The sequence below is a fragment of the Bombus huntii genome, chromosome 13 (assembly GCF_024542735.1).
Source record: "Bombus huntii isolate Logan2020A chromosome 13, iyBomHunt1.1, whole genome shotgun sequence".
NCBI lineage: Eukaryota > Metazoa > Arthropoda > Insecta > Hymenoptera > Apidae > Bombus > Bombus huntii.
The window spans coordinates 11464522-11491450 of NC_066250.1; the positions used below are offsets into that span (position 1 = coordinate 11464522).

Sequence of the window (26929 nt, forward strand, 5' to 3'; positions counted from 1 at the left end):
AAGTTTATGAATATGCGGTATTTCGACACGTAATTTGTTACGTTTGGCGACGCTTTACGTAGACCAGGCCACAAGCCGCGGGCAGGCAGGCAACCAGATGTCCGCACATCCTTACTACGTACCCTCAATAGTCTTAAGGACCCATCATAAATCTCAGGAATTTGCTAGTTAAGGTCCTTCAGATCGAACAAACATCTCTTTACTGAATCGTTTCTAAAGCTTATTGTTACTACAGCAAAGTTAGTTTTTTCGCGTATGATGCTTCCCACTAGCAACTCTCTCTCGGGGGCGGTTAGCACCGTTCCTCACCAACCAAGCTAGAAAATTAACCAATTGACAGCGAAGTCTTTCCCGCACTCTCCCAATGAAACCTTGCCCTTGACAAATCAGATCTTTCTTGTAGATTAGAGCCACCCACGACTAGCTGTCTTCCGACACAGCATCGTTACTTTACCTCACGTATTCTTTATCGTTAGAACAGTCAACATGTCATTACCGGGCTTCTATCCTTAAAACAATCACTTACGTAACTTGTACATACACATCAGTGTAATTATTTTCTTTACAAAGTTGTTGGAATAAACATTAATTTATACCTGTTAATTCAGTGTAACTTCAATTGAACCACCCCTATTATCGTAATAGAAATCAGGGGATCGATCATTTCGTGGCGTCGATTATCTAATCGTAACGGGAATTTGCCCGTTGACGTGCTTTCTCGCGATCACGTCTTTCTGCGAATGCTCGAAAAACATAATTATTTTTGCGAACGCTGCAATCTTCATTTTTGCTGGTGTCCTTCCAAAAGTGTTTGGGTTTTTTCCTTCACTGATGAGATTTTCGTGGAAATGTTTTTGAATTTTTCACCTTTTGAAGTCCTTGCTATTGCATTCTTCTTGCAATTTTAATTTCTGCTAATGATGTGTCGTACTATCTTTGATCTAAGATTGCGTTTTCATCGTTTTACGTCTCATCGTTCCTTATTTCAATTTCGATAGTATTAGGTTAAGTTTAGTAATACGGAATGGAGGTGAGTGGTGGGGATACATGGGAGGCAGACGTAGAGAGGACGGAGCTGCGAGCGTAATCGAAATCTCCGGAAAATTGGAGAGCCTGGGCAAGGGAGGTAACCAGAGTGGAGGACTAGTGCCTGTGAGCGCAAAACGGGTGTGGATACGAGAAGTCCGGCTTGGACAAGGAGGAGTTAAAGCGAAACCAACCAAGTGTGAGGTTAGGACGGTGGAGTAGCCATATTAGGACGCGTGACAACAGCGCCGCTACACGGGCTACTCGAGGAACTACCCAGACGCAGCCATATTGGCGCGTGAGCCGAAGTGCGTTGCGCGGGCCACTTGAAAGTGACAGCGACTGGCAGAGTGGCAAGTGCTGACCGAGCGACATTTCCCGCCCAACGGGGAAACGGACGCAACCATGGCGAAAGAGAAGGAGATAGAGGAAAACGCTAGGGGACGGAGGGAAACGGAACTGGCTGCGGAGACGCCGCACGTTAGCACCAGGAGTATGACGAAGGCGATGCCGCCAAAGGAGGGACCCTCCCGCTTCACGCTGGACAAGGAAGGAATATGGACTGAGGAAACAACAGAGGAGGAGGAAACCCCCGCCAGAGAAGCACCCCGAGCGAAGAGAAAGAAGGCCAACGAATCCCCCGAACTCCCCGCGGACCCGGCTGAAGAAATGAGAACAGCCACAACGGCGGACATAGGAGCCGAACTGATTCGCCGGGCCGCCGAGGTGGCCAAGGCTGCCGAGGCACCCCGCGGCCACAAGGGCACGCAGGGGAAAACCCTGAAGGAGGCGGCGAGAACCATCACCGCGGGCGTGACAGAGATAGTGAGGAGAACGGACCCTGTCACCGACGCACTCGCTATAGCGCAAGGACGCATAGCAACACTGGAGGCGGCGGTAGAGGCACTCCGAAAAGAGCCTGCCTCGCGCCCCACCGCGGATGAGAGCAGCTACAGGGCGCGTCTCGCTGCAGTCGAGCACCTTGTAGAGGAGATGAGATCCTTGCTGCACCGACTGGAGGAACAACTGCAGGGAACAGAAAAAGGAGAAGGAAAGGAGGTCGCCCCTGCCGCGAACACGAGAGGGATGGAGCCTGGAGCCCCAAGCGCCCCAGCGCCCAAGGGAGGCCGAACGGCTGTCACCGAATGGCAGACCGTCGGAAGGAAAAGAAGAGGAAAGAAGAAGGAGGCAGGGAAGAAGCAGCCGGCGAAGCTGATCCCCGAGACAGGGGCGGAGAGCCAGAGGAAAACTCCGGAGAGTGGATTGGAGAACGCACGAAGAGGGGGAGGCAGGGGGCCCCTCCCGCGCGCACCGCGAACGTCAGCGGTAACAACCACCCTGACGGACAAATCGAGCCAATCCTACGCGGAGGTGTTGGCTGCGGCCAAGGACAGTGTCTCCCTGACCGAGCTCGGCATCGGTGTCATCTTAGAGGTCCCTGAGGACCAGGGAAGGGAGAAGGCCGCAGCGCTCGCAGCACAGCTGACGCGGGCTCTGGACCCGAACGAGGTCCGCGTGGCGACCCCCTTCCGAGCCGCGGAGGCAAGGGTGTCCCTGATAGACACAGCGGCCACCAAGGCGGAAATCCAGAACACCCTGGCGAGGGAGAGCGGCTGCAAGCCGGAGGACATCCGGCTGGGAGAAATCCGCTCCGCCCGGAACGGACTTGGCACCGTATGTATACGAGGCCCTGCCAGTGCAGTGAGGAAACTGGCCCAGGCTGGAAAGGTCGCCATAGGCTGGTCGACGGCAAAGGTCGAAGCCGTCGAACGGAGACCGTTACAGTGCTACAGGTGCCTTGGGAGAGGACACACGGGGAAGACCTGCACCGCCAAGGAAGACAAGGGGCACCTGTGCTTCAGATGCGGCGAACCAGGGTACCAGGCGAGAGCATGCACTACTGCGAGCCAGAAATGTCTGCTCTGCGAGGCGCTTGGAGCACCGTCGGTGCACAGGATGGGGGGACCGGCCTGCGCCCCCTCGAAGAAAGGAACGAAAGGAGCCGCCCGCGGATCCACGGCTGCAAGAGGCAGCGAGAAAGGCTCCCCGTCGCAAAGCGACCCTAAGCCCGCGAACAAGGAGGTAGGCACGGAGGAAGCCACAAACAAGGAAAGGACACCAAGGAACTGAGAATGCGCATCCTCCAGACTAACCTGGGAAGGTCAAGGCGAGCACAAGACCTGCTCCACCAAACTATCCGGGAGAGCACGGTCGCCCTAGCGGTGGTGGCGGAACCATACAGAGTTCTGGATGCCCCGGAGTGGGTCGGAGACACGGACGGAATGGTTGCCGTCACCTGGACATGGACCGTTTGCCCACGGAGCCCCGCTGGGACGCGGCAACGGGTACGACGCGGTCGAGTGGGCAGGGATGATGGTGGTGGGGGTGTACGTGTCACCTAACAGCGGACGGGCAGCGTTCGAAGAATTCCTAGACGGAGTTGGCGACTGCGTCAGGCGACGACTCCCCCGACAAGTGCTCGTCCTGGGAGACTTCAACGCGCACTCCACGGAATGGGGGAACGCCAGGACCAACGCGCGCGGCCGCACGCTATCAAACTGGGCCGCGGGACTTGGACTTCTGTTAGTGAACAGGGGCTCGACCAGTACCTGCGTGACGTGCAGAGGGAGCTCCATTGTTGACATACCATGGGCCTCCCCCGAGGCATTCAGGCGGATCTCAGGCTGGAGAGTGGCCGAAGGGGTCGAGACGCAGTCGGACCACCTCTACATATTCATGGAGGTGGACGCACCTGGACCTGGAATGCCGACGACAAACGACGGGCGCGGCCCGCCGAGGGGGAGACCTAGATGGAAAATAAAAGAGAGGAATAGAGATCTACTCCGGGCGGAAGCTATAGCAACAGCTTGCAGCTGGGAGGCCTCGACAACGACGACCGAAGCAGACGTGGAAGAGGAGGCCGAGAACCTCCGCCAAGCCATGACAGCAATCTGCGACGCATCCATGCCACGGGCCACACCGGGCACGGTGCGAAGCAGAGCAGTTTACTGGTGGAACCCCGATATCGCGGAACTGAGGACGAGATGTGTCCGGGTCCGAAGACAGTACCTAAGGGCCCGCCGCTGGCGACGACGCTACGAAGAAGTCTCCTTGCGCCACCGGACGCACCGCGCGCTACGGCGCTCGCTACAAAGGGAAATAAAAAAAGCGGAGGACCGTGCCTGGTCCGAACTGGTCGAAACAGTCGAGTCGGACCCATGGGGGAGGCCATGCAGGACGGTGACACAGAAACTACGCGCGAAGGGCCCCCTGACAACGGCGGAAATGGAACCTGCTCTGCTGACGCGGATCACCGGAACGCTCTTTCCCCCACAAGAAAACAGAGCGGCGGAACGGCCACCGGAAACGACACGACTGGAATGGAGGGACGACTGGGAAGTCACAGAGGAGGAGATATGGGAGGCAACCAGAAGAATGATCGCCCGCAACGTGGCACCGGGCCCGGACGGAATCCCTGGCCGGATCTGGGGGGAAGTGATGGGGGTCATGGCCCCCAGACTCCGGCACCTCTTCACAAGATGCCTGAGGGAGGGAGTCTACCCCCGGGCGTCGCGGACGGCGAGGCTGGTCCTGCTCCATAAAGAGGGCCGACCGAGGACCTCGCCGTCAGCGTACCGGCCGAATGCCTACTGGACGAGGTCGGCAAACTACTCGAGAGGGTAGTCGCCGCCCGCTTGGAACGACACATAGCGGGCCAAGTGCCAGGTTTGCACGAAAGCCAGTACGGCTTCCGGAAGGGACGCTCGACGATTGACGCGGTCAGACGCGTACGAGCGATTGCGGAGGACATGGTCTCCCGGAAAGGCGTGGCGCTGGCGGTTTCCCTGGACATCGTCAACGCGTTCAACACCATGCCATGGGACAGGATAGTGACGGCCCTGGAGCACTTCGAGGTTCCCAGCTACCTTGTCCGATTGATCCAGTAAGGAAGGAGAGGAAAAGCGATCCGTCGGGCGTGGCGTCCCTCAGGGCTCGGTGCTGGGCCCCATACTATGGAACGTTGCGTACGACGAGGTACTACGATGCCCGCTACCCCCAGGCGCGGCCATAGTATGCTATGCGGACGACACCCTAATCCTGGTCGAGGGTCGTGGCTGGCACGAGACACTGCGCATTGGCGGAATCGGAACGGCCTGTGCGACCCGTGCCGTGAACGAACTGGGCCTGAGAGTCTCCCCTGCGAAGTCGGAGGCCACCTGGTTCTTTGACAGGAAGAGGCGAGGGACACCACCGCCCGGCCTATGCATAAACATGGCAGGTAAAACCGTCCGGGTGGGATCACAGATGAAGTATCTGGTACTCACCATCGACAGCCAGTGGACGTTCGAGCCGCACTTCGACTCACTGATCCCGAAGGTGTCAGCGGCTGCCAATGCCCTGTGCGGCCTACTACCGAACATCGGCGGTGCCGGAGACGCGGTGCGCCGACTTTACGAGGGCGTCGTTCGGTCACGAGTGATGTACGGGGCCCCAGTATGGGCAGACGACCTGATGGCAAGCCGTCGCAGCATTCTGCTCCTGAGAAGGCTGCACAGAGTGACCGCCGTCAGAATCATTAGGGGATACCGGGCGGTGTCTCACGCGTCGGCGTCCACCCTAGCCGCGTCCCCCCGTGGGAGCTGCGGGCGCTGGCGCTCAAAAAGAGATACACCCACTGGAGAGAATGGCACCCGGGAGAAGACCCCACCGAGCAGGCGGCTCCAAACGACACAGGAACCGCCGAGGAGGACACATGGAATCTGTGGCGATCCCAACTGATCAACGGGAGAAGCGAACACCGAGGCGCGGATGCGGTCCTACCAAACTGGGAGGCATGGAGGAGCCGCTACGGCCTTCCACTCACATTCAGGATGACACAAGTACTTACCGGACACGGCGTGTTCGGCGAGTTCCTGAATAGAATAAGGCGAGAGACGACAGACATCTGCCACCAATGCGGAGAGGGCAGGGACACAGCGCAGCACACCCTGGAGCTGTGTCCGGCGTGGGAGCTGCCCCGCTACACTCTGCGGCACGCCATAGGAGAAACGTTGACCCCCTCAGCGATTGTAGAAGCGATGTTGAGAGGGTCACAGGAATACGAGGCCGTCCGCCTCTTCTGCGAGCGAGTTATGCTCGCGAAGAAGCGAGCGGAAAGGGAAAGAAAGAAAAACTCTCACCCCTGCAGGATAAGACGATGGAGAAGGATGACAATCAGACGACCCAGAGCCGCCCCGCCACCACCCCAACGGACTACGACCAGAAGAAGTGACAGCACTAGGGGCAACGACCTCCCCCTAACACCTACTCAATAGCCGGCTCGAACAAGAGAACGCGAGAAGGGGATGCAACTGAAGTTAATTCATAAGAGGTTCCTGGAGCACCCCTGTCACGCGCATAAGATGGTCATCGTGGAGTTTTAGTCGGTAGGAGTCCGACACTACTCTGCTGTTACGCGATTATTGCAACAGCGGAGTGTCCATGAGGATTTCTCCACGTACAAAAAAAAAAAAAAAAAAAAAGAAAAGGTTGAGTTTAGTAATATTATAATTTTATGTTTTTATGTTTGTTGTTTTATTGTGATATTAGAATATTTGTACGCGTCGTATCTTTTATTTCCTTCAAATTTTCTGTTTTTAATTCCACTTGCCCAGAGTTGTGGTTTGTGCTATTCGCGAGTTTCGACGTATTCCTTTTCTGCCTCACGTTACGATTCATGTGGAGAGTGACACGTGGCAGGATATATTCAATATGTCGAGTATTTTATTATTATTCGCGGTCAGAATGTGAGTCTTCCAGTCGAAGGGACTGATCTTTTGGTGTACTTTTATTTGCCTTTGTTATTTATTGTCTGTCAACCCCAGAAATGATGTTTAGTATTGGAGTCTCCAGTTATCAAACATTTATTTTCAAACACTTTAAGGAAGTCATTCAGCTCCTCAGATGTATGTGGTCTATATTGTTTTTGATAAAATTATCAATTCCTCCGTGAGCTGTACTATTTCGGGCGAGGAGTGCCACAGTATGTGCAATATGGTAGTTTGAAGTATGACTCATTTGTTTCGTGTGTATCTGCAAGAAGAAGAATGTCCGTTTTGTTCCTCGATGCGTATTCTTTTAGCTCGGGCAATCTTACGTGCAGCCTGTTGTAGTTCCATACAATGATATGAGTTATGTTTTGTTTAGTTTGTGTAGCGTTAGCAGTTCCATTAGGAGATTTAAGATAGTTGCCATTGGAGCGGCTAACTTTTGTAATAAATGTTCTAGATAATTGTTATTATTGTCGGTTAAGTGATTCCGCGATGCACTGTTATGCGAGATTTTTACAACTTGTGCGTACGTTTGACTGGTATTATTATAGGGCTTTATTTATTCAGAAATACTAGAAATTTGGGTTTCCAATGATTTCTATTTTATATGTTAAGTTTATTGATAGATGGATCTATTTACAATGTATTAAACAGGAAATGATGGTTATTTAACGTGAACTAAATACAGTAATGTGCTATAACTAAGATAATGAAATGGATAACTTACAATTCATAACTAATAACATTTCATAATATTTCGGAAACTCTCGACTCAACTCTCAACTCCTCACAACTCGACTCTCAACTAACGACTCCTCACAATTCGCTTTATCGCACGCCCCTTTGCAACAACGGCTTGATCCGAAATGCTTTATTACGTTGTACGAGCAAATATATGTTGGTGAATATATTTTTAATTGATCTATAACTGAACTAATCCCATACGAAAATTTAACTGTCGTCGTTAAATCGTTAAATATTCAAAAATGCGATATAAGGCATATGTATGCATACAGTAGCGGGCAAACGTTTAAGACGAAATAGAAGAAATAAACCAAGCGAGTCCACCCCTTACATATACAGAGGAATGCTGTTCAAAATATACACAAAATATTCACAATATAGCTGAAAATCAACGCAATCAGAGAATACTTATGTTTCGTATACTTTCGCAGAGACTTGTTTATACAATCGTAGTCCTGGCTTGTTGCATTTCCAACAAGTCGTTTGAAAACGAATTACATTGAGGTTGTAACGTCAATTCACATCAGAGACCAGGCCACACACCACCGACAGGATGGCACCCAGATGTCTGCATATCCTTGGTGCGCACCCTCAATAGTCTTAAGTGCCCACCAGGGGCCTTGGCATTTTTATAGTTAAGGTCCTTCGGACCAAGCGAGTATTTCCTGTCGCTAAATTTCGTCCCGTGTCCTTAGACACACCCACCCCTAGCTTTCCTCAGACACAGTATCGTCAGTAAAACTTCACTTATTCTGTATCCTTAGAATAGTCAACATATCTATATCGGTCTCTACCCTTATAAGTCGCGTACTTAATGTATTGTTGTAACTAAGTGTTACATAACGTGGTTGAAGTGAATTGTGATTTATGTTAATTCAGTGCGTGTTACATTGTGATTGGTGAATTCACAATAAAGGTTGATTAAAACAAAGTTAATTGTTGTGTTACGACTCAACTATATTTTATTTTCACCAACCAACCCTAAAAATTACGTGACAAGGTTACGTAAAATAGGGCTCTCTCGCTAATGAAATTCTTCGTTACGACATGTTTTATCTTTCACGAAGAATGTAGTGTCTTTACTAGTTTCCTGATTCATCGTTCGTTTTAGCTTGCTGTTTATTCTATTAATTTCAATTTTAAGGCTTCCATTGCTTATATTTTATTTTCCGAAAACATATGGTTACAAATTTTTGATTTGCAACTTCCACGATTCGTAATTAGAATCTTGAAATCTATGAAAGCTTTTCGATTTCTTGATATCCAAATAGAGCCATCTTACCGTTCCATTAACTTCCTTTATTCTTTCCAAAAATTCACACGTACGGTCTATAGTTGAATTCTGGGTCCCTAACCTGTTAAAATTATAGTGTTGCCATGGTATATTAATGGAAAAACGCATAATTGCCCTTAACTTGCTAATTTACGCTCGAAATTCTACTGCTTCTAAATTTTATATGCTCTATCTTCACTTACTTGCTATTTCATACATGCCACTGAAGATTTGGAACACATACCGCTAATAATGCACACCCCCAATCACACACGTTTACATATCACATAACATCGATGAAAGATTCCCCGTTTTTCAATCGTTATAGGTCGTTGAATTCGTGTTTTTGGCGGATACAACAGAGCACTAGAAAAATATGCGGTATCATTTAAAAAACTCATGGTCACATTGATATTACAGAAAATTTAGTTCATAAAAAGATCAGAATATATACTTTTGATCAGTTTGTTCGAATGCAATAAATTGTATTTCAAATATTTTCTGAATAAATCAACAGAAAGTGAATTATTTCAAAGTGGTAAATTTTATTAATTGAGCCTGTATATTAATTTGCAAGAAACGACTTGGAAGTTATATTACAATATTCGTTTAAAGCATTCCAAGCTATTTGAATGATAATAGAGATGAAATATTTCTTATACAAGAATTTTTGTACTCTTTTCCTCCTTTTAAATAGCGTTTTGTACGCATTAGCATTTGAAAAATCTTTTAAATGAAACATTTTTATGTTAATAGGAACATTGTTATAGTATCGATATTTAATGAAAGCAGAAGTCAAATGTTAATGATTACACATATAATGGCGTAGTTAGCAAATGAACTGTGTAGCGGCACGCGAGCAGGACAAATTCAAATCCTGTTGTTGTTTTGTTCGGAGTATCATGACCGTTAGGTCACAGGTATTGCAAGGAGTAATGAACTCCGAGCAAAACAACGTCGCCGCTACTTTCAACCGTCAAACGCAGTCGAGTTCAAACTTTCCGACTGTCCCCCGACCAGTATAAATAAACAAACGAAATGACGAGCGAGGAAGTTCAGCGATCGCAGCATAAGCATACAGACGCATCAGACATATATACGGAATTTCTTGAGATAGCGCGTATTTATTTCGCAAGACTTATTACCTGGACTTGTGCTTTGTGGCGCATTAATATCTTTAATAAATTGCTCACAAACAATTAGATTGTATTTCGTGATACATGATAAGATCAATCCTCTACAACTGCATTGTGACAAAATTACACATTTGCTCAGTTCGCGAAATAAACTATCATCGTTGAATCATTTTTCCTTTAGTACGGATTATCCTGAGATTTTTTTTTTTTTTTTAACATAACACATATATAGAAATTTAAGATATAAAATTGTACGATATTCTTTATTTATTATTTTTCCGATTTATTTTTTCATATTCATTTGCAGATATTTGGGTTGAAAGAGGGGAAGCCCTGTGATTTTAGTACAATGAATACAAAGCTTAATGAAAACGAGATAAATGAAAAATTACGTAATGTGAATTCCATCGAGGGATTCTATGCCGGAACTGGAATTCTTATGACAGGGGCGACAGGATTCGTGGGCAAAGGCCTTCTGGAAAAACTGATACGCACGTGTTCACACATCGCTGCTATTTTTATATTGATCCGGCCGAAATGTAACCAAATGACAGAACAACGATTTAAGAAGCTAATATATGATCCGGTTCGTAAATAATATTCTTATACAATAATAATATTACCTTCGTAAGTTCATGTGAGCCGATTAATGCAAATATGGTGTAATTCAATTCTTGCCTATTTGGTTCAACACCGCGACTTGGAACAGTAACTTCTATTCTGTTTTGAGCGCGAATGGTGTCAGGATATACTCGTTAATTTTTCGGTGGATAACAGAGAAGCTAAGAATGGCCCACTCGATTCCCTACAGAATTTTTATTTTATCATTGATTAACTGATAATCAACTTCTTGACTGCGAACATTTTTGCAGTAAAAGGCTCATTTTCTGCAAGAAGAATGACATAAATAATAGTGAACTTTTAGGTGAATAACGAACACATCAACAAACGCGGTTGACATCACCACTTTTGCGTACTTTCCCATTTATGAAATCGATCAGTGCAGTTTTTCAACTCATTCATTTATCTATTTTTATTTGTTATTTCATTTCTGATTCCTTACGGATGAAGACGTTTACAAGGCAGCAGTTTAAGATTTCGAACGTTATCTATTATCTAATTTTGTATCATTAATATTACGTTTTTATTTACGCTTTTCCCTTCTCATAATTTAGAATTACTATCATAAAACACGTAATACTGTCGCAATACTAAAAGACTGGAAGCCGTATATATATTAAAGATGTTGAAACATTATTTATACAGAAGAGTTCATATGTACTTTTCTGTCCGAGATAGGTAAGTATGAGAATAACAAAATCGTACAATAATTAGGCTATTTGCAGGTTGCCCAAGAAAGAGAAATTGATTACTACTATATTTACTATGTATATGTTTTCTATATTTTTTCTCGAGGAAATAGGAGAATATTCCCTTGTTGAGAAACGTTAAGTTGGTATGATCGCTAGTTCCCACAAGCTAAGTTGGTACGACTTCTAACGATGCTCTTTTGGCTTAGGAGTCGACCACGTGTTAATTATCTAAGTGTATCCGATGTGTTCAGACGTTTTGTACGAAGAGGTGAAATATAGAAAGCAAAAGTTGAATCTGTGTGAATCAATTATATCTCAACCCCAAACCTATATTTAATAACAGGTTACGGGCCCTGGGCAGTAAACTGCGACAGTAAAGACGTTTATTTGTTGTGGTTATGTGTTTTTCTGAAATTGTCCGAGAAGAGACCACGCCATGTTCGATCAGGAGGAAATGGGTAATGTTGACAAGGATATGAATCCGACCCTGAGTAAGGGCAATTATGAATACTGGAAGGCGATGCGGAAGCTTCGTTGGTTTTCCTGGTCTGCTGGGATGCAGTAGAGTCAGGATTAACGACAGCAGAAAGGTTGAGACCAGACTGTATAAAAATGGATAACAAAGCACGTGTGTACATTTTCCGGCATGTTCGCCCCGAGTATCTCGGGGATATCAGAGTCCTGAAAACAGTGAGGGGGAGTTCTGGAAAGCACTGGAAGATGTCCGTGGGAGATCTACGTCGATGGACATTGTTTTATGCATGCAGGAACTGGGCACGATCGAGAAGACTCCTAGCATGCATATCTCCTCGTACTGAGGAAGGATCCAAGACCTATGTGATAAGTTATCCAATACCGGTGCGGTAGTTGGTAGTCGCTGCCGGGTGAAAAGAAAATTCGCGTTTCGTCCTGGGACTACCGGTGGACTCATCAGTCAAGTAAGGCTATACCCGATAGTCCCTGCCTTAGACGTAGAGGGAGTTTCGCTAGGTGCGGTATTTGTATCGTGACACCGTATATTCGACCGCTAGCCAGACAGACAGACTTGTTGTCGTCGTAGTAGCCCTCTGGTGTTGACGGTTTGTACCCGCGGATCGCCCGGGAGGAGTTACGACCGTGTCATGTCGATTCGGGGTAATTTCATGTTCCGCAAGTAAGGTGAGAGATTCGTATTTCAATTATGATCGTCATTACAAAATTTATTAGAAACTGACAGAGTAACGATACAGAATGTTATAACAGAACAGAATAGAATGTCGAGTACTGACTTGGGAGGTATTTTTATATCAAGGGTTTGGTTCCTGTCGGGGAGTTATCGCTGGATGCCGGTCACATAGGGATTCCGTTACTGCTTAGTTACTGTTTCGGTGGCTAAGGTATGTGAGATATAATTATCCTTTCGCTGCATTCCCACGACCACCGTGACAACCGCGTTGATGCCTCGATCTGTCGGCGTCCTGTTGGTAGCGATCCGCCACATTTTCAATACACGATAGCGTCTTAGATTTAAAATTAGATTGAATTTCGTCGCGATAATGTTTTTGTTGTAGTAAAACCTAAGTATCAATCTTTTAATAATGAATCGTTGCATACAGTATAATATTTCTGATGAAATGTATGATATCTCTGATATCTATCTTACATGCGTGTTCATTTACAGAAACGATGAAAACAGAAGAACTAATTGATTGTAGGCAAAATGGAAAGAGATGAAAATGTAATGACTAATTTGTGTAACGATGTAATTAAATAAAGTAATTGACCACACTTTCATCTATCTTATTGATGGGATTAATTAATCGAGTGTAAAATAAGCAGAATATATGTATTTGGCAAATCGAAATAATAATAATTATGTACAATAGCCGAACTAGCTGCACGTTATTCACATTCTTTCTCATAGTCCACCCTCGTTTCGGATTGCACATGACTTATATGAGGTTGATCAGTTTAACTTCAGCTTACTTTCGTTACTAACGAAAATTTTTGGTCCTATGGAGTTTGATCTTTGTTAAAATTAGGAGGATTATATTAAGATGAACATTTATATTGTGAACAGACGATACGTCTCATTTGACATCCAGCGAAAGAATGGCGAAGGAACGGAAAAAAGATTGTGAAAAATGAAACGAGGATACGAAATCTTTCAGCGAAAATTTAAGAAATAAGCAATTAACAAAAAAATATATGTCGGAGATGAAAGGACATTGGAGCCTTCCGTCTGGAACTTCGGCAAAATCCCTTAACAGCGTAATTTAGATTCTACCTTAGGTGTAATTAAACAATTGTCGCCATTGAAACCGATTGTATTTGTTCGAGATTTATGATGGTGGGCTTGGGCTCGAGGTGACAACCAGTCGTTGAATGTAGCCGCTGTCAAGGGATGAACGTTTTTTCTAACAAAGGTGTGGAGTAATAGTATAGCTCTTCTTAAAAAGAAATAGTTGTAGCGGCACTCTGCAGTAAACATTTCAACGGTTTCTGTCCCGTGGCTCGCCACACGCACATCCTATTCTTCGGGTATGACGGTTACCAGATGCCGACGCGTCTCCACAGTACATGATCAGCTAGCCCGAGGGCCGTTATAAATATTAAGACTTAGTTATCTAAAGTCCTTCAAACAGACAAACAATCTTTATCCCAACTACGGGAAGATAGGGGAGATTTATTTTTTTCACGAACGACGCTTCCCGCTAGCAACCTTCCCTCAAGGACGGCTAGCATCCTTCTCTAACCACCAACATGGAAATTGACCAATTAGCAGCAACGTCAATTTCCCTCACTTTCCGAACGAAGGCATCTCTCCACGAATCCGACGATCTCGTATCCTTAGACACGCCCCATCATAGTTTTTCTCTGCAGCATCATCGCGACGAAAAGCTTTTCTCTCGTGAGGTGAAATTAGCGAATTACATTGCGTCTTTAGCGATTTTTTCTCTAAAACAAACATTGCAAACAATTGCTTTCTCTTTCTTGGGTATCTCAGAATTAGTCTAATTATTGTACGATTTTGTTATTCTCATACTTACCTATCTCGGACAGACAAATACATATGAGCTCTTCCGTATAACCGTACAATTAAATAGGTTCTTGCCGCATAAAGCTAAGTAGATACTGGTTTACGCTAATGAGGAATCGAATAGGGCAGGTCCCTAACTATATAGATTCTTCTATATGCTAGCGTGTCTCATCTTCCAGTATTGTTCGCGTGGTGCAACATTAGTCCGGGAATAATCAGGAACATAAACGCGAGTACTCTCATTTCCTCTCTGATATAAATTATTGTCTCATGGGGATATGATAGTCTGAATATAATAATGCATGCTTATACTGACTTACGAAAATATGTAGGCACTGCAAAATTGTATGCATATACTACCTGGGCTAGATACATTTTTTGAAACTTCGTTAGCTCTATAATGAGGTGCGAGTATCGTAATTATACTGAACAAGTTTTAAAGCAGTCTAGAAACGTATAAAAAAATTACAACGTATTTTTGCAGACATACACTTTTAACACACTGTTGACCGGCTACGTTAAACAGAAACTAACAACTTAACTTCCTGCGTAAAAAAAAATTTATTCCTGATCGGTCAGAAATGTATTAAGAGAAAATTAGTATGCTTAATAATATTCTATATTGGGAACCGAGCTTATATATTATATTCTTCAGATTTTCGATAGTGTCAGAGCACAAAACCCAACAATTTTCGATAAAATTCATCTCGTGGAGGGCGACGTGACTCTACCAGATTTAGGTCTTTTGCAAAAAGACAGAGATATGTTGATAGAGAATGTAAACATAGTGTTCCACGTTGCGGCCACTATAAATTTCCATCAACCATTGGATATGATCGTCAATGCAAATGTGAAGGGTACCGCTAATATTATCAAACTGTGCAAGGAACTCAAGCATGTAATTAGCGTTGTCTATGTGAGCACAGCTTACAGTAATCCGAATCTATCAGATATCGAGGAAAAGGTCTACACGTAAGAATCTGTTATAATTCGTCATTTCTTAAACAACTTTTTCAATATCGTGCATAACCTACTTCTAAATATAAATAAACGATGAAAGTAATGTTTAACTTAGTATAATTTGTTTACTTGTCTATTGAAATGATACTGACTGTAATGATGATTACTCCATTGAAATGATAAATACTTGTCAAAACAGGTATAAATTTAAGAAAACTTACACAAGAAATAATCAATGATACAAGATCTGTCAATGATAAAAATTACGTATTGAAAATTATTTTACCTTTTAATAATTTCTTCTTTTTATTGAATTCAATGATGAACTTGTTTTGATACACGTACATGATAACAACTAGACGCGGATATCATTATAAATTCATATTTTAAGATGAATAAACATGATTTGAGGAACAGAATCTAAGCAGAACTTTGTTCGTTTACTAAAAATTACAGCAAGTACTTCATCTTCGATTCTTTCTATATTATTGTGTATTATTTCGTTATATTCTGTTATATTATGAGACATTCTATGCGTTTTTTGCATTTTAAATCTTTAAATGCGTCAAATTTGCAATTTATTAATGACTTTAGCGTGACAAACATGTTATCTTATGCTTGATAATTTTGCAGCACGAATCTAGATCCCTCTCTCGTGATAGATATATGTGACCGACAAGACAAAGAATTGATTAATCTGCTCGAAGAAAGAATTTTAAAAACGTATCCAAATACATACACGTTCACCAAGAATCTTGCAGAGCAGACAATATCCAACAATAGCAAAGGATTGACTGTTGCGATAGTACGACCAAGTATAATTTGTTGCTCGCTAAAAGAACCGTACCCTGGTTGGTTGGTATCTTTTGCTGGACAATCAGGTATTTTTATAAATATTTACAATGATAATCCCTCGTCACTTCATATCTCACTCATATCGCAAATAAGAGCGTTTCATTACATCCAAGTGATTCCGAATAATACAAGTCACTCGTATCACAAGACCTTAGCTCTCCATAATTTTCATAAGAATGAAAGAAATCAGCAATAGAATAAAACTGTGACAATTTTTAACTCGCACATTCTGAAGGTTACGTATATGGAAATATACTGAAGTGATATGTCGTGATAGGGTCGGAAGGAAAACTCAGATTTATTCAACGATAAATGTTTATTCACTGTAATGTCGATGAGTACACTTGACGCAGGACTCGCGATTATATTCGGTTCGCGAATGCACGGTTACAAGTTAGAGCTCGGATAGCTATGATTCGAGATGCGCTACTGTAACAGACTGACTTTCCGTCACGATGCTGCTGCGAAGGAAAACTGTGTTGGGATGTGTCTGAAGATGCGAGGGCATCGGATTCGTTGAGAAAAACTTTGGTTCGGAAAGTGAGGGAAATGTACGTTAACGTTTACTTATTGACTAATTCGTGTTGGTCGTTGGAAAAGGATGCTAGCTGCCCTTGAGAGGGTGTTGCTAGCGGGAAGCGTCGTACGTGCGAGATAGCAGATTTCTTGTGTGTTCCCGTGGTAGGTGGTCGACTTCGAGGCTGATAAATAAAGACTGTTTGTCTCTTTGGAGGACCTTAGCTAAAATAAATTCTAAGATTTATAGCGGCCCTTAGGCTAGCTGGAAATATTCGGTACGAATGTATCGACATCTGGCAATCATCTTGTCCGCAGATATAGGGTCTTTGTGTCGTGCGTCACGCGACATAAACTGTTGGGAAGTTTACTGTCAAGTGCCGCCACAATACTTTTTGCTTATTGCGCTATAAAAATTAGTTCATGATACCGTTATTTCTTTTTTTATTAACTTAATTACGGGGATATGAACCTTCAACATACAATCCAATTACAAGCAGTTAGTTTCAGCCTAAAATGTGTAGTGTAGTATAGTATTATGGAATTAAATGGAATTAATTTAAGCATAAGACGTGCGATGCGCCCCTCGAGACAGTAGGATATGCTTTGTTACGATGTACATGATGTAGTTAACGTGAAACAACATAAAATTTTAAAGCACACGGTAATATCATTAAACATTTTATCTGGCAACAATGAGCGAAATATAATATATTTCTGTTTAAGAGGCAATAATTTTAAATAATTATATAATATATGCGATGGATATGTATTAGCATTGGACTACTTATTCAACGTGTGGCCAAACGCAGAAGTTTTTTTTTTATTTATTTATTTATTTTACAATTTTACAATTTGTCCAGTAGGACATTTGGTAAAATATTATAGCGGTGTGCTAATATAACATGTGGGTGACTACCCCCAGTGGGGTACCATTATCTTGTTTGTTAGGTTATGTCCTTTGGTTATATGGCTCATTGCTGCTGTTCCCCATAGTGCTATTCCGTACGTCCAGATTGGTTTTATGACCATTTTATATATTTTTAGTTTGTTCTCTATGCTTAGTTTGGATTTTCGACTTGTTAGCCAGTACATTTGCACTCCTTGCCATCTGTATTTTGTCTATTGTTGCTTTAATATGCTGTTTCCATGTGAGTCGTGAATCTAAGTGGAGTCCTAGGTATTTGACTTGCCTTGTTTGTATTGTGCGTGTGCCGTTTAGTACAATGTTTGGTGGTTTCTGTTTTCGCAGTGTGAATGTAATGTGTTTGCATTTTTCGGGATTTGCTTTGATTTGTTTTGCTTGAAGCCACTTTTCTATTTTTGTGATATGTTCTTGTAGTAATGTAACTGCTGTTGCAGGGTTAGTATGCCTGACTAGTACAGCTGTGTCATCCGCGAATGTCAGTATTTTGCTGTTGTTAGTTGTTGGTATGTTGGCCGTGTATAATGTGTATAAAGTTGGTCCTAGGACGCTTCCTTGCGGAACTCCTGCCTTGATTTCTTTAGCTTCCGAGTGTGTGTTTTTGATTTTTACTATGAAGCTCCTGCTGCTTAGGTATGATTTGATTAGTTGGTATATCTGCCCCGGGAATTGTTTCCTGATTGATTGTAGTAGGCTTTCGTGGTTTATTTTGTCAAATGCTTTCTCTATGTCCATAAAGAGAGCTGTACAGTATTGCTTTGTTTCCAGCGCCTGTAGGATTTCATTGACGAGTCTGTGCGTTTGTTCTATTGTGAAGTGTTTGTTTCTGAATCCGAATTGGTGATCCGGTATTAAATGGTTCTTCTCTATTATTGGTTTTATCCGGTCGTAGATTATTTTCTCTAGTATCTTAGAGAACACCGGAAGTAGTGAGATTGGTCGGTAGGACTTGGTTTCATGTGGGTCCTTGCCTGGTTTGGGTATCATTATGATTTGTGCCAGTTTCCAAGTTTTTGGAAAGTATTTTATTCTTAGTATTGCGTTAACTATTATTGTGATTTGTCTTATCGCTTTTGGCGGAAGGTTTTTCAAGATTTTGCCGTTAATTAGGTCGATTCCTGGTGCTTTATTATTTTTTGTTTTTTCAATTATGTTTCTGATTTCTTGTGCTGTTGCTTTGGGTATGGTGTAGTGATTGTCAGTTGGTGTATTAGTGGTTAGCGCATCCTCGTCCGTATGACTATTGTGGTTGCTGTTGTTGAAACGCAGAAGTTGACGCTGTATGCTTTCGAACATATCATAAAGAAATTGCTGATATGAAAGAAGGTTGGTTATTATTATAAGACTGTAGACTCTGATGTGGCCTGTGTGTTAGCTCAGATTCCAGTCAATCGTTTAACAGTAAAAGGGAGATTACTCGTCGAGAACGTCGAATAGCCGTTGAGTACAGAACGTTAAGCGAAGCAAAATCGTGTTTGTCACCTACGGCGTACAGAGGGAGGAAATGACGTAAACAACGTTTAGAATTACTCAGTTTTCTTGTGCGATATGAAAATTCATTTAATTCCCTTATATAATCTTGAAATTAAAAACAGATGTAGTCAGTTATCATAATCGTTTTGATTATGAGAAACGATCTGCGCAGAAGCGATTACGCTGATCAACTCCACGATAAAAAGAAGAAACAGTTGTGACATTACAAACGTTATTCCCTAAAATTCAAGTTAAGATGTACGGCTGATTATATTATTGATTATACGACTTCTTCTTTCAACAGATACACTGATCGCTATGAGTTATTTGCGAAGCTGAACAATATAAGCATTTTTAGGCAATAAAGTTAAAAAATTCAGAAAAATATAGTTGTAATTAATTTCTGAGAAGCTAGTTGACTAATTTTTACCAGATCGCCATTATTTAACCTGTGTTTTTACTGTCAATTACAGCTACTCTTCCCATATCCGTGTCGCTATATTTCGAGACAGTTGAGAATCATTAATAACTTTTGAACCAATTTGACGTTGCAGGTATCTTCATGAATATCGGCAATGGTATTGCAAAAGTACTATTGGGTAAGGCGGATGTAATATCAGATGTAGTGCCTATTGATTATGTAGTCGACGTGATAATGTGTGCCGCGTGGCACGTCACGCTACATATTGATAATAGGGTCAAAGTTTACAACTGTACGAGCAGCGCACGTCCTATCAAGTACGGAATCGATATTTATTACAGAATTTGTTTAATTAACGTAACTCAATTGTTAGAGTATCCTAAAAGCTTCAGATTCATTTAAACAATGCGATCAATGGAAACGCCAATGGATAAATTGCATTCCAGTGTGATTAATGTACAAAAGATAATGATAAACTTAGAAAAAGATACTGAGAACACAAATGGATAAGAGCCAGCCAGATTTTTTTCTGTGAATATCTATATGTCGGGTTTACATTAGAATTAGGGTTAGGAGCGTGAAACTAATCTTCGTTTGGGTTACACGTTGTCGTTATGCAATAGAGAAGACATTGACTAGTGCAAATACGATTATTATAGAACCGGACAAGTAACCGTGGTAGTTAGGTACTCGAGAAACTAATGACAATGATCCTAGGTTCAATAACGAATCCGCGGTCGACGGGATGATAGATGAACGTATTCACAAAATCTAAGTCGGACGCGTAATATTCACTGGTCGTAAGGGGTTACTCTTTTTCATCGATGAGATCGCGAGCGGGAATGACTTTCCCGTCCCGATGATGCCACAGAGGAAAACTATATTAGGGTGTGTTTAAGGACGCGAGATCATCGGATTCGTCGAGGATAGCCTTCGTTCAGAAAGTGAGGGAATTTGGTGTTGCTGCTAATTGGTCAATCTCCATATCGGTGGTTAGAAAAAGATGCTAGCCGCCCTCGAGGGAAAGTTGTTAGTGGGAGACGCCGCTCGTTGAAAAATAGGTCTCCTCTATTTTCCCGTAGTTGGGACAAAGACTGTTTGTTTGTTTGAAGGACTTTAGTTGACTAAATCTTAAGATTTATAACGGGCCCTCGGGCTAGCTGAACATGTACTGCGGAGGCGCATCGACATCTGGCAATCATCTTACTCGAAGAATGGGGTCTGCGTGTGGCGAGCTACGGGGCAGAGACCGTTGAAATGTTTACTGTCGAGTGTTACAACTATTTCCTTTTTAAGGAGAGGTATAGAATTATTCCATGCCTTTGTTAGACAAAGCGTTCATCCCGTGACCGCGGCTACGTTCGGCGACTGACTGTCGCCTCGAGCCCAAGCTCATTATCACAACTCTCGAACAATTACAATCGGATTGAATAACTACGATTGTTCAATTACAGCTATAGTAGACTCTAGGTTACAATGTTGCGGGATTATCCAAAATTCCAAAGGCTCCGGTGTTCTTTCATCTCCGACATATACATAGGATTCATTTGTTCTAATGAAGGTAGATGTGTCATAGAAACGTCTTTACGCTTTTAATACTTCTTCGGAAATAAGAAAGGTATCTCAATTCGGTGAGTAGTAACTTTTTCTTTTTTGTTTACCGGTTTCTTCGCAACGGCTTAACGAACCGGAATTTGTATCTCGTAGGACATGTTCTAAAATATCCCGTTATAATATTTTTCTATATTATTCTTTCTTTTTTCTTTTTGCGATAACCCAGTCTATATGTATATTCATCGATTGAGTTGAGCTATCTGAAAGAAATCTTTTTTTCAGGTATTTCCTCGAATGGCTTGATCTCGGATTTATTTGATTTTGCAAATGAAGTTCTCGTTATCTTTGCATTTCGGCAAGTGCTCTTTCATCATGTAGTTTATTGCTCAATGTCTCCATTGTACTTCGTGGCTTGAAATGTTGCTACTGCGGGAGATATCGGATGTAGCCATCGGTATCTTTGAATCTGATTCTAATAGATTCGTTGTTGAATTTTATGAGTATCGAATCCGGCAATTCCCTCTCTTCCAGCTGATCTGTTTAAAGTGCTGGCCGTGAAAATGTCTTTACAATTCCCATTGCATCTATTAAACTATCAAAAATTGCTACGTTTCGTCACAATAGTGACACAGTGACAATTTCGTCACACAGACTCAGAAACAGTAATGGGATAGACAAAACATGCTGAATGCCACAGCCATCGAAACAATAACCAGATAGTAACAGGATAGCCGCGTATGATATACACCGGACGATAACCATCCCCCCCCCCCCCCCCAGTAGTAACAAACCTTAATATTAGAACCTTCCTAAATCAGCACTCAACACCTTTTTTGTTATAACACTCTGAATCGTTACTCTGTTGGATTCGAACAATAAATTTTATTATTACGTCTAAAATCCAAATTTTTACCTTACTTGTGAAACGTTCGAATTACGACACGAGGAGATCACCGGTGATCTGTCAATTTCGTGAATTCTTGTGTCTCCTACGTGACACAATATAACTCATGATCTCTCATCTAACGTTATTGAATAGACTCCTTCATAATTACTCTTTCGTACAGTGTATTCAAAATAACAGCCTGAGCGAGCGTTGCTTCAATAATTTGTTCTGCATCAGCAAATTGTTAAACGCTTGCGTTCCCCAATGTAGACTTCAGCTGATGTTTGTTTTTATTGGTGGGAGTCCGCAGGAGTCTACTTTCATTGCGAAATGACATGTGACACACTTAATCACTCTATCATATTTATTAAATTATAGAAATATCCTTCTCTGTCACTGTTCAAAACATAATATCGGTGCCGCAGTACAGTTAGTTTTCTCATTCGTTAATAAGAATTAAGAACTGAAATGAATAGTAAATAGATAGAAACAAATTATCGTCTTCTTAACGACAATAAAGATCATTTTACGTTGATTGTGTAATATTGATCGCTGTATTAAAAAATGTGAAATGATAAAGTTTTCAAAGAAAATACTACCAGCTCCGAAATGTATTAAAATGTATGAAATAATTTCAATATCAATGTAACAATGGTTCAGATCACTCAATCACTTACTGAATAGCAACTTAAACCATATATTGTAACATTTTCCAAGACTTTCCAATTAAATAATTATTTAATAATATTCCGTAATTAAATTATTACGAAAATCGACTTTCCGTTATAATTCCAATAGTTAGCTTATTGAAATTCAAAATATTTATGCTACTTTTGAAACTAGCAATAAGAACCAGAATGTTAGTAACTTCATTTGGATTTACATTGAGATTACTAGTAATGAAAAGCTAGATTTACTCGAAAAAGAAGCGACAAATGAAATTTATACTTGCATCAGGCATCACAGTTTCACTTATAGTCTTCTAGTCCATTAACATTTTTTGTTCAAGAACAGATTGAAAGTAGGAATGTTTTTGGATAATCTGATTCGGAACAATATTTGGAACAATATGACCGACTTTGAGACAAATTTCCTCCGCCGAGATATAAATAAAATATCGATTGTACGTAAGAAATTTTTAGTCGGAAGCTGCAAATGAAGTTTTACAATAGTTTGCAGCAAGTTGCTAATAAAATTGTTTTTAAGCCGAGCCTTATTGCGTTGCGATAAGCCCAATTGTTAGGTTGCAAATGAATAAAAACTGCTTGTCAATGCGCAACAGGCTATCCACATCTGAATTATGGCATCTGGAAATACCTACACTACGAGAATAAAAGCAGACGCCAAGTATTACTAACAATTTTCCTTAGACTCTCCTTCAACGAAGCTCTGTCTTTCGCTTTGTATTAGATCTTTCTTATGTGATCTTGATATTAAAGGCTTAAAAGTTATTTATAATTTTCTTGAACCGTGTTCCGTACGAATCGTATTAAATTTAAAGAAGTAATGAGAATTGCAAACCTTTTAATGTTCACTACCTAATTAGAAGTTGCAGTGATAGATTGATAATGAAAGATAGAAATACTACATTTGTTATATAACCCATGTCGCATTTGGAGTTACTAATAAACAAATACATACATAATGTAACATTGATAACAAAAGAAATATTGCACTAGGAATGTTGTACTCGCGTCCACTTGTGTCCTCAATAAGTCAATTCAGAAAGCTGTAAATATAGTACAACTAAAATTACATAATTTTTCTTGAGATATTACACAATATCTTCTGACATATTCTGATAGTAATATGCGTTATCTTGAATGTAATTCAATTACCTCTACAAGTGTAAACATTTCAATTTTCAAGATTGGGTGAGATCATAGATATCTTCGTGGAATGTAGCAGACAAATACCGATGAAAAATACGTTGTGGTATCCGAGTTGCACGGTAGTAGCAAACAAATATGTTTACGATGCACTGAATATACTTCTAAGTGTTTTACCTGCATTTGCCGTGGATATCTTTTTAAGGCTTCAAGGTGGTAAACCAATGTGAGTATTCTATCATTTGTCAAGCACATCAAAATACTCAAAAAACGACATTTCAGGGCAATGAATATGAGCAAATTTTACAATAAATTGGTCACAGCGACAGGCTACTTCAACTCGAATGAATGGTCTTTCAAAAGAGATAACATTGCCGACATGATAAACAAGGTGAAAACCTTTGAAGATGGAAATCTTGTTAAACTGGACTTGCAGGATATGGATTGGAAGAAATATTTAGCAAATTACTTGGCGGGAATTAAGATATTTGTTCTGAAGGAAGATTCTCAATCTATAAATACAGCAGCGCAACGGTTATCGATGTACGTATAGAAATATTTGATAAAATGACTCGATATGATATTTTCTTTTATTTTAGATTCTACTGGATACGTCAGATAACTAAAGGATTCGGTATAATCATTTTATTTCTGATAATATCGGTAACAATATTGCTATGCACCGACTACTTCAATGTTATGTTTCCCGCTTGAATCAAGAACAACGTATATGGAACATTATGGAAAAGGGCCTTGGAATAGGAACATGTCGCTACATATAAAGGGTGTCCGGCAGAGTTATATATTATATACTATATAGTATATATGTGATATGCTCTTCGAATAAAAACTGTGGATAAATGAAGTTATTTGTCAATATTGTGAATAATATATGTATAATGCTATTGTATAATATTACAAATTATTAAAATATATTAAATACACTAGGTAATTCAGAACACTTTATTGCGTACTTGCTAGCTACGACCGTGTCACGTAAAATTGATACTTCGATTTTAAGAGAAAAGAAGGCTGAGTCGTAACCCAACTTTTAATTTCCTTTTATCGAATTTTATTATAAATTTTAGCACTTACAAGAATAACACTGAACCTGAAAAAGGTGTTGTACGAGAACAGCGGCTAGAACAAGAACTGCCCGAGCTGGCTGAAGTCTCGGTTTATATACGTTTTGATTTGAGGATGTTGTGGGGGCTCGGTGTAGGTTATGATGAGGAAAAGTGTCCGAAGGTCGGGGTCGATATCCTATCTCTGATATGGACTAAGGTGCGTCACAGCCTTGGTGTAGGCTACGATGATAAGGTGATGATGTGTCCAAAGGAATCCGAAGGTCGGGGGTTGATGTCTTATCTCTGATGTAGGTTGAGATGTGATTAATGTCACAACCGCATGGTGGCAAAGAAGAACGGTTAACAACTAACTAGAACAAAAGAAGAAAGTAAGGCGACCGCACTTCCGCCGAGGACATCGATCCCGGTGGTCACGTTTATACGTTTCTATTTTTATTCGAATACTTCTATTTTAATTCGTATACTCAGCGAGATATTAAATAGCGCAGTAGAGATCGCCAAATACGCATATACAGTGCTCTCTAAAACAACGTACGGGTAGAACACCGACTGACCGCGTAGAATGTAATCCGTGTAGTTACGTAGCACCCGCCCAGTCTTCCCTTTCCGCATAAGCTGAAGTACATAATCACATACACACATTTATATTTTTCCGCTACATGTGCATAGTATACACTATTCTAAATTTACACTGTCACGATCACTCGTTATATTCTTCAGTGTAGAACAATTTAATGTAAACTGTCATTCTGCAATCGTTGCTGTATGCATCGAGCAGCAACATTGACTTCAGACAGTTGACAAACTGTTTACGGAAGATAAGGGTTTATTTTTTCGCATACATATAGTGAAACTGTACTTTGTAGAGACACACTGGTTGTTTGATTTCTCTCCAAGTCCCACAACAGTTCGTTATGTGTTCGAACTCGGTGCCAATGCTTCCTGTATACAAGAACAATTTCTGAGGTATTACGTAGTTCACACGAACGAATTCGCATTTGTTAATTGTTAAAATATTAACAATATACTGAATCTCTCAACTACCATCAATATTGCGAGCGACGTCGAGTCAGAATCGATAGATCATTCAAAACCATTTTCATCTTCACATTCTCTTGTCTCGGGTGCAAAAATCTTTAGAATACATTTCTCATTTCGTAGACGAAGTGGATCTTATCATCAAGAGAATTTAAGATCAAAACAATGCTAGCCCCAAATGTAACAAAGATGCTTCCACACAACATAAAACGATTCGATTGTGTGTCAGTGATTGACTTATTTGAATACGTGTTATCTAATTCAATCCAATCAATTCATAATTGTCACCAATGTTTTCGAGAAAGGGTTGCTTATTTCCTTATTGATACTGTAAATACCAACAGTGTCTAAAATCTCACAGGCATTGATTTAGGAATCATACTTACTTACAATGAAACTTCACTAAGTCCATCATATTAGTGCAAAGTTTCAAATTGTTAATAATCTTTACTTTACTTTAATGATCTTTCCATTGCCAAGATCATCTTAGGAACGTCGTTTTTAGAAAACTAAAACACGATATTGAAATATAGAAACGATGAGGCGAATAGTCTTTTGATTGGTGATAAAGGAATTCTTCCTTCTTTCGTCGTCTTCTTTTAATTTGCCTCCTCGTACTAAAACCATATAGCCCAGCCCGTCAAGGAATCTAAAATCAAAGTAGGTCACATAAGCGAATTGATCACTGATCCAGGCGTTTACATAGGGCAAGCATTACTTACGCTTTTTGCGATTAACATTATCTCTACCTATGTCACTGCAACAGTACCGCCCATTGAATTAGAGGAATGTGAAAATAAACATCCTGTTCGACGCTCAGCGCGACGTGAGAATCCTAATCTAGCTACTAGTAACTAATGGTAGTAGGTACTACTTGGTGGGGCAGACAGCTACGCTCGTTGAGCTTCAATTGGATGGCAACGTGTTGCGAGTTCAAATCTCGCCGTCCCTGGATGCCTGAAAGGATGGGAATCACCAAGTTTCCAGAAAGTGTCACACAGTCAACAAAGTGGGGGGAGGGCTACCTCGCTCAGTTGTGGGTAGTTTGTGTGGAGCACTTGTG

The 26929-nt window shown here is 41.8% G+C and overlaps 3 protein-coding genes across 3 annotated transcripts; all 3 read left to right on the plus strand.

Annotated features, from left to right (window-relative positions):
* The first annotated feature begins 1431 nt into the window (after positions 1-1431).
* On the plus strand, positions 1432-3156 carry LOC126872630 (uncharacterized). Its single transcript, XM_050632732.1, has one exon. It carries the CDS (start codon positions 1432-1434, stop codon positions 3154-3156), a length of 1725 nt encoding a protein of 574 aa, XP_050488689.1.
* Positions 3157-5897: 2741 nt separating this feature from the next.
* Positions 5898-6341, plus strand: LOC126872631 (uncharacterized). The gene has a single exon (XM_050632733.1). It carries the CDS (start codon positions 5898-5900, stop codon positions 6339-6341), a length of 444 nt encoding a protein of 147 aa, XP_050488690.1.
* Positions 6342-9755: 3414 nt separating this feature from the next.
* On the plus strand, positions 9756-24621 carry LOC126872632 (fatty acyl-CoA reductase 1-like). Its single transcript, XM_050632734.1, has 8 exons — positions 9756-9773; positions 10297-10575; positions 14977-15293; positions 15915-16162; positions 19605-19788; positions 23781-23966; positions 24023-24283; positions 24340-24621. The coding sequence occupies exons 1-8, from the start codon at positions 9756-9758 to the stop codon at positions 24452-24454; spliced, it is 1608 nt and encodes a 535-aa protein (XP_050488691.1). The 3' UTR covers positions 24455-24621.
* The last annotated feature ends 2308 nt before the right edge of the window (positions 24622-26929 follow it).

Excerpts from the sequence above, each read along its gene's own strand:
- LOC126872631 (XM_050632733.1), top strand. The coding sequence starts at position 5,898 with ATGACACAAGTACTTACCGGACACGGCGTGTTCGGCGAGTTCCTGAAT.
- LOC126872630 (XM_050632732.1), top strand. The coding sequence starts at position 1,432 with ATGGCGAAAGAGAAGGAGATAGAGGAAAACGCTAGGGGACGGAGGGAA.
- LOC126872632 (XM_050632734.1), top strand. Across the intron at positions 10,576-14,976 it reads AGAAGCTAATATATGATCCG|ATTTTCGATAGTGTCAGAGC; the intron begins GTTCGTAAATAA and ends TATATTCTTCAG. Across the intron at positions 16,163-19,604 it reads ATCTTTTGCTGGACAATCAG|GTATCTTCATGAATATCGGC; the intron begins GTATTTTTATAA and ends TTGACGTTGCAG.